A 7,682-nucleotide genomic window follows, 5' to 3' on the forward strand; every position below is an offset into this window, starting at 1 on the left:
TGTGTCATAGACACACAAAGTGAGCGCATGCTGCTGGATAAATGACTCCAGTAGACTTACTTGATGCAGGGTTGCCACAAACCTTCAATTTGTAAAAAATGGAGTATCTATGAAGCACCATAAAGCAAAGCGCAATAAAAGAATGTATGCCTATACCTCCACTTTAGTGGAGAAGGTGGAATATCAGGAATGCTTTTGTTTAAGAAAGAAGATGATTTGGTTGATGAAACTCTAGAACATTCCATACATAACAAAAAAAGAAAAGAAAGCTTGAGTGGAATGAGACCACCAGATCTAGGGAACATTTACACATGAGATTAAGAGAGAAAGCAAGAAATAAAAGGAGAGGGAAAGGTATTATTTGAACTACCAGTGAGTGTCAAAAGAGATGACTGGATTCTAAACTTCATCTAAACCCAAATGGGATCCAGCATTTCTAAAATGTTACTTATTTACTTACTTTAACGTGTGCCGAGCACTGTTCTGCTTACTTGTAAATAAAACTTCATTTAATCCTTGCATTTAACAATCCTATGAAATAGTTAACTATTATCAATCTCATAATACAGCTAAAGAAACTGAGGCATGGAGAAGTTAAATAATTTGCCCAAGGCCATTTGCTTATTAATAAACAAGAGACCTAGGATTTATACCAACCAGCATGGTTCTAGAATCTGTGCTCCTAACCACTTTGTTCTCCTGCTCACAGGTGATCAAAACCCCGGTGCAGATGAAATCTTAAGGTTTTATGGTGCACCCAAATGTTGCTTCCCTTTCAGTTTTTCTGTATAGACCAGTGTATAGGGAAGCCCTTTAAAGAGAGTAGAATGGTGGTGTCATTACTCATACCTGCGCTCTTGGCTGACTTGAGGATAATTAGCATTGTGAGTCCCAGTTAGAGTTCAGGAGGCAGAATCTGCCCACTGCAGACATACATCTTTATAACAAGCTTTATCACAACAAGAGTATGATTACATTTGTTAGTTGCAGTCCTAAAACAGTACTCTGGTGTTATTTTCACATGAAATTATAAGATCACTCTTATAGGCATGTGCTTTTTAACTTTACTAATTCGAGGTCATTCACTAAAAAATATTTCTTGACGGCCCCTGTTTTAGGTATTGGAGATGCTTTGTGATGAGTTCCTTCTCTATAAATTCTCTATGAATTTTTCCTTTCTTGTGAGCTGCTTCTTATTAGCTTATAAATTGTCATTATTTCTCCCAACTTGGAAAGAAAAACAAAAATCAAAAGAAACTTTTCTTGACTATACATCCCTTTTTAACTACTGGCCCATATATGTTTCCCCATTTACATCATGACACCTAGAAAATACTGTCCATTCTAATTTTCTCTCCACTTTCTCCACCAGATCTCGTCCAGCTCCAGATTCAAATTATATCGCCCTGCCTACTAACAGCTCCACCTGATGTCTGCTAGGCACTGAAACTTCCAAAACTGAACTCTTGATCTTCCCAACCATTCCTGCTCCCTGGAACTCTTTCCCATCCCTTTAAAGGGTGATTCCATCTGTCTCATTGCTCAGGCCAAGAACTTTGGCTTTATCCTTAACTGTGCTTTTGTTCTCATATCCCTACCATCCATTCCATCAGCAAATCGTATTCGTTTTACCCTTAAAGTCTATCCAAAATCTAACCATTTTATCTGACCTTTGCTATCCCTGCTCTAATTCACTTTGTAAGTAATCTCTCATTCCCAGCTATCTTCCCATTTCCTTCCCTGGCCACCCTACCTCTACTATCTGCTGTCAACCCAGCAACCAGGTTGATTCTTTTAAAACATCGGTCAGAATATATCACCTCTCCAACAACATGTTCTTCAAGATTTTTTTTCATCTAACATGAAACAATTTGGATGAATCTCATCCACATAATGTTGAGTAAAAGAAGCCAGAAGCAAGAGTTCGTACTGTATGAGTGCATTCATTTAAAATACAAAACTAGGCCGGGCACGGTGGCTCACGTCTGTAATCCCAGCACTTTGGGAGGCTGAGGTTGGTGGATCACCTGAGGTCAAGAGTTCGAGACCAGCCTGGCCAACATGGTGAAACCCTGTCTGTACTAAAAATACAAAAATTAGCTGGACGTGGTGGTGGGCACCTGTAATCCCAGCTACTCGGAAGGCTGAGGTAGGAGAATCACTTGAACCCAGGAGGTGGAGGTTGCAATGAGCCGAGATTGTGCCATTGCACTCCAGCCTGGGTGACAAGAGCAAAACTCTGTCTCATAATAATAAATACATTAATTAATTAAAATACAAAACCAGGTAAAATGAATTCTGTGTTGTTAGAAATAAGGATCATGATTGACGGGATGGGGGTTGATTGTGACTGCAAGAGAACACCAGGAGAGTTTCTGGGGCTGGTCTTTTCTATTTCTTGATCTGGGTGCTGGTTGCTCATGTGTATTCAGTTTGTAAAAATTTGGCAAGTTATATGCTTAGGAGGTAACCTTTTCTGTGTATATTTTATACTTTAATAAAAAAGTCTTACGAAATTATTTCTCATACAAAAAAATCATTCCTTTTTTTTTTTTTTTTTGAGATGGAGTTTCGCTCTTCTTGCCCAGGCTGGAGTGCAATGGCACAGTCTCGGCTCACTGCAACCTCCGCCTCCCGGGTTCAAGTGATTCTCCTGCCTCAGCCTCCCAAGTAGCTGAGATTACAGGCATGCGCCACCACGCCTGACTAATTTTGTATTTTTAGTAGAGATGGGGTTTCTCCATGTTGGTCAGGCTGGTCTCGAACTCCCGACCTCAGGTGATCTGCTCACCTTAAACCTCCCAAAGTGCTGGGATTACAGGCATGAGCCACCGTACCCGGCCCAGAAAATTATTCTTCTCCTTTAGACTTAGAGTCAAATAATTTGTCAGCATTTATAACCATTAGCATTTATAACCAAAGACACAACATACCAGAATCTCTGGGACACAGCTAAAGCAGTGTTTAGAGAGAAATTTATAGCACTAAATGCCCACAGGAGAAAGTAGGAAAGATCTAAAATTGACACCCTAACATAACAATTAAAAGAACTAGAGAAGCAAGAGCAAACAAATTCAAAAGCTAGCAGAAGGCAAGAAATAACTAAGATCAGAGCAGAAGCGAAGGACATAGAGACACGAAAAACCCTTCAAACAATCAATGAATCCAGGAGCTGGTTTTTTGAAAGATTAACAAAGTAGATAGACTGCTAGCCAGACTAGTAAAGAAGAAAAGAGAGAAGAATCAGATAGACACACTAAAAAATGATAAAGAGGAGATCACCACTGATCCCACACAAATACAAACTACCATCAGAGAATACTATACACAACTCTATGCAAATAAACGAGAAAATCTAGAAGAAATTGATAAATTCCTGGACACATACACCTTCCCAAGACTAAACCAGGAAGAAACTGAGTCCCTGAATAGACCAATAACAAGTTGTGAAATTGCAGCAGTAATTAATAGTCTACCAACCAAAAAAAAAAAAACCCAATAAATCTTTACTGAGCAGTAGGCACTGATCTAGACATGTGGGATACAGCAGTGAAGATGAGCTACAAAAGCTCCTTGGCTGGGCGCAGTGGGTCATACCTGTAATCCCAGCATTTTGGGAGGCTGAGGCAGGCAGATCGCTTGAGCCCAGGAGTTCAAGACCAGCCTGGGCAATGTAGTGAAATCCTGTCTGTACAAAAAAATACAAAAATTAGCCAAGCATGGTGGCGTGCTCCTATAGTCCCAGCTACTTGGGAGGCTGAGACAGGGAGGGTGCAGTGAGCCAGGATCACGCACTGCACCCCAGCCTTGGTGACAGAGCAAGACTCCGTCTCAAAAAAGTAACAAACAAACAAACAAAAACTACGTAAAAGTAAGTTTTATATAAGTGAGAAAAGGCCTCATTGAGATGGCATCTGGACTAACACTTGGAAGGAGATAAGGGAAGTAGCCCTGTGTATGTCTGGGAGAAGAGTGTCCTGGACAGAGGGAATGGAAAGCAAAGGCCCTGAGGCAGAAGCAGGCTCGGTGTGCACGAACAAGCACTTGCACTAGCAAGGAGACAGTGGGACTGAAGAGGAGTAGGCCAGAGCACAGGAGCTGGAGATGAGGTCAGAGGCACCCCTGGAGCCAGATTGTGAAGGAGCTGGTAGGCCTTTGTAAAGACTTGGGAATTTTATTCTGCCTGAGATTGAGGGTTGAGGGGGGAGTCATTGTTTTGCCCAGGCTGGTTTGAGTTAGGTTTCAGGTGCTCGTAGTGGCAGGCCATTCATCTTCATTGCTGTAAATACATTTCAATTTATTATCCATTCTTCTGTTGATTGATATTTAGGTGATTTGCAAGAGATATTAATTGTAAAGAAACTGAACAAGATATATCCTTTTTTTAAAAATTGGATAACTTTTGTGACATAACAGGTTAGTTCCAGTGGCAGTCAGGCAATCAATCAATACTCATGGTATACATTAGAGATAAATTATGAGTACATGTATATTAGTGTCAAACAGTAAAGGGTGCAAGGTTGAAAATACAAAGACATGCCAGGTGGATTGCTTGCCTTCAAAGACCCTATAGTCTAGTTGGAGATAAGATATATATGCATATGGAACAGCAATTAGCAAGGACACATACAGGCAACACCAAATAACATCTTAGGCAATTTGCTCCCTAAGCATTCTGAAATGGGCAAGATCACTTTGGACTCCAGTGATACAAGATTTATAGGGCAGCTGAGAATTTAGCAGAGCCTAAAAACGTACATAGGATTTGGAAAAGCAGAGACAGACTTTGCAGACATTATCTGAGCAAAGGAAATAACAAGAAGGCCAGTTTGTGTTTAAGGGGTCTGTGGGTGGTCAGTCTGAGTTAAAGTTTAGGATTCACTTTAAAGCCTAATGGAAATTTGGATAAATGTAATTCTAAAGTAAAGAGCTGCATTCAAATCTGGGAATATTGATATAGTCCACATTTCTCAATCATGTTGATGTATTAATGCCACATTTACTGCTACTAAACCTCAAAGTTCACAAGGCCTAAATGTTTTAAATATATGTATTTTTAGACCAACAAAGAAAATTCATCCAGTGTGACTGTATCAGACCCTGAGACGGAAAATAAGGCAGGCCAGACTCTGGAGAACAGCTCATTAATGGCCGAGCTCCTGAGCGATGTACCCTTCACCCTGGCCCCGCATGTGCTGGCAGTGCAGGGCACCATCACTGACCTTCCTGACCACTTACTCTCCTATGATGTCAGCGAAAACTTATCACGGTTTTGGTATGATTTCACTCTTGAAAATTCAGTGCTCTGTGATTCATAATCTTTATGTCTGTTTGCACCTCAACAGCTTTAAAATATGTTCACCTATTTTATTTGACCTGTTTGATGTTCTTTGCCGTTTCACTGTTTAAGGCCCTCAGCAAAGTAAGGATCATAAAGCAAAGAAAATAGCATTATGTTAATTACTCTATTTTTAAGAAAAATGTACATTTGTGTACAAATTGAACTTAAGTTCTACTTCCCTTCTCCCATATAATAAATATAAAAATTAGGCTATGAAGGTTTTATGAAAGGAGTCCATTCCTTCAGATGGTCTCTCAAAATATAACACCTCAAATTTATCTTAGAAGAACTGTGAAAAAGAATTGTGGCATTTTTTAGTTACCACAGCTCCGAAGTCTGAGCTAGAAGTGGGTGTGAAGTCTCCTCTCTGGTTTGTAGGAAGTTGAATTAGTGTTATTCCCGATTTTTTTTCTTCCACAGTGTTTATGAATGAATTCAGAAAAAAAGTTGCCAGTTAGCTTAATTTCTTCAGACGCATTGATGTGGAGGTTTAAAACTTGTCCTAAACAACAGTGCTAGTTTGCTGATACGAGAATGCTAGACCTGCTCTGCGAGCTGTTTCTGGAGTGGCCCATTTCCGTTTTCTGAAACTCATGGCAGCCCTTTCCATTGTGAATAATTCTTATGTTCCCACCTTTGTTCTCTGCCTTTTTGCTACTTCAGTGTGCTCTCTGACCAGCTTTCCAAAGAACTTTCCCTGCTTCTGCCTCGGTTGGCATTTGCTCTCCTTACCACATATGTTCCCCAGTTTCTGAAGAGATCCACATTTCCTTTCAACCTCTCTGCCTCCTGAAGAAAAACATCCCGTGATGATACATATTATTGCTGATAACACCCTTATTTAGAAATTTGTTGGCCACAATACAGATGGAAATGTTTTATTCCTGGAAAAACTAAAATCAACTCATTTCCAATTAGAGTATAGGCAAAACACCTACATATGACTTTTAGTTCTTGAATATCCATTGTTTACTTTAATGAAAACAGAACTGCTATTGGTCGATAAACTGTAAAGGGAAGAGGCAAATTGTGATAGAGAATTTTCTATGCCATGGGAAATTGAAATCACATTCATTTTGATGACCAGCAATATGATTTATTAACTCTGTGCCAAGTTTTAAGTATATTTTTTCACGAAGAGTGCCATAGTGAAACTAAACACTGTGCATAAAGGTACATGAATTATTCCAGTTTTAAAGTATTATTATGCATGTTTGTTTTAATAAATGTGGCATGGTTTTAATACAAATGCTATGTTGTTTAAAAGTTACAGGAACATTTCTATTGACAAAAATATGCTTCCTTTACATATTATGTTACCCTATGATGTTAATGATTAAATTAGATCTTTACATAGTTTTTATAAAGCATCGGTCTAGGAAATATGACTTATTGCTGATGCAAATGTGAACATTTTGTAGTAGTTTTGTAAAAGCACATCCTTTTCAAATATCTATGTTAATGTACCCATGAAACTAAATGCAAGTACATAGTCAGTTTGTCTAGTTTATGTGTGAAATTTTGTCTAAAATACCTAAACATTTCATCTATATTTATGTCTACCATGTTATCAATGTTTATAAGTACCTTCATGTGTCTATAAAAATGTTATATTTAAATAAATGTGAATTAAAATAAAATTTTTGATTATTTTCAGATCCAGAAAAATGGGTTTTTTTGCATCATTTATATCTGAATGCAAGTTGTTAATTCTTTAGGAGCCAAAAAGTTTAAGTATATAGTTTGTATAGTGCTGGGAAAAATATGCAATTTCCTCTTACATGTAAGTTTTAAGGAATAACTTTGAAAATGGTAAGATCAGTAGTCCTGGCTTAATAGGACTGGAGGGATTTGAGAGAGACGACATGAGCATTTCTAGATTGATCCCATCATCATAACATTTAGTAAGGGCCAATGTTAATGATCTTCTCTTTTAAACAAAAATATTGTGAAAATGACCATTTAATTTTTTATTCTGTATATAAATAAATGTTTCTATGAAACATTAGAAATCAATAAGCTAACTTCATTTTACCTAAGAGAAAATTGAAGCCTAGAAAGATTAAATGACTTAGTGATAAATAAATGCCTACTTTAATAGTGTTAGCAATTATAATATACGATAACAAAGCCTTATGATATGGTGGGAAAGAGTTCAGGCAATTGAGGCAGCCAGACAGAGCTGGTAATGGCTCCCTCCCTCATAAGCTGCGGAGCTTTCAATCAGTCCCCTAACTTCTGGTGCCCTCAGTTCCGTCAGTCATTAAACACTAATTGTTCATAACTTGCAGCGTTATGCTAAGTTATAGTTGGTGTATGTCAAATGCCCGGCAGCCTAAAG

The 7,682-nt window shown here is 38.4% G+C and overlaps 1 protein-coding gene across 4 annotated transcripts in view; it reads left to right on the top strand.

Annotated features, from left to right (window-relative positions):
- UMAD1 (UBAP1-MVB12-associated (UMA) domain containing 1) overlaps positions 1–7,009 on the top strand; it is a 255,146-nt gene extending 248,137 nt beyond the window's left edge. For all 4 annotated transcript variants that reach the window (XM_011974725.1, XM_011974726.1, XM_011974727.1 and 1 more), the window contains one exon: positions 5,061–7,009. In XM_011974725.1, the coding sequence (XP_011830115.1) occupies positions 5,061–5,318 (258 nt within the window). In that variant the 3' untranslated portion in view covers positions 5,319–7,009. The remainder of the gene's footprint in view (positions 1–5,060) is intronic.
- The last annotated feature ends 673 nt before the right edge of the window (positions 7,010–7,682 follow it).

The sequence above is a fragment of the Mandrillus leucophaeus genome, unplaced genomic scaffold, assembly GCF_000951045.1.
Source record: "Mandrillus leucophaeus isolate KB7577 unplaced genomic scaffold, Mleu.le_1.0 Scaffold148, whole genome shotgun sequence".
Classification (NCBI taxonomy): Eukaryota; Metazoa; Chordata; class Mammalia; order Primates; family Cercopithecidae; genus Mandrillus; species Mandrillus leucophaeus.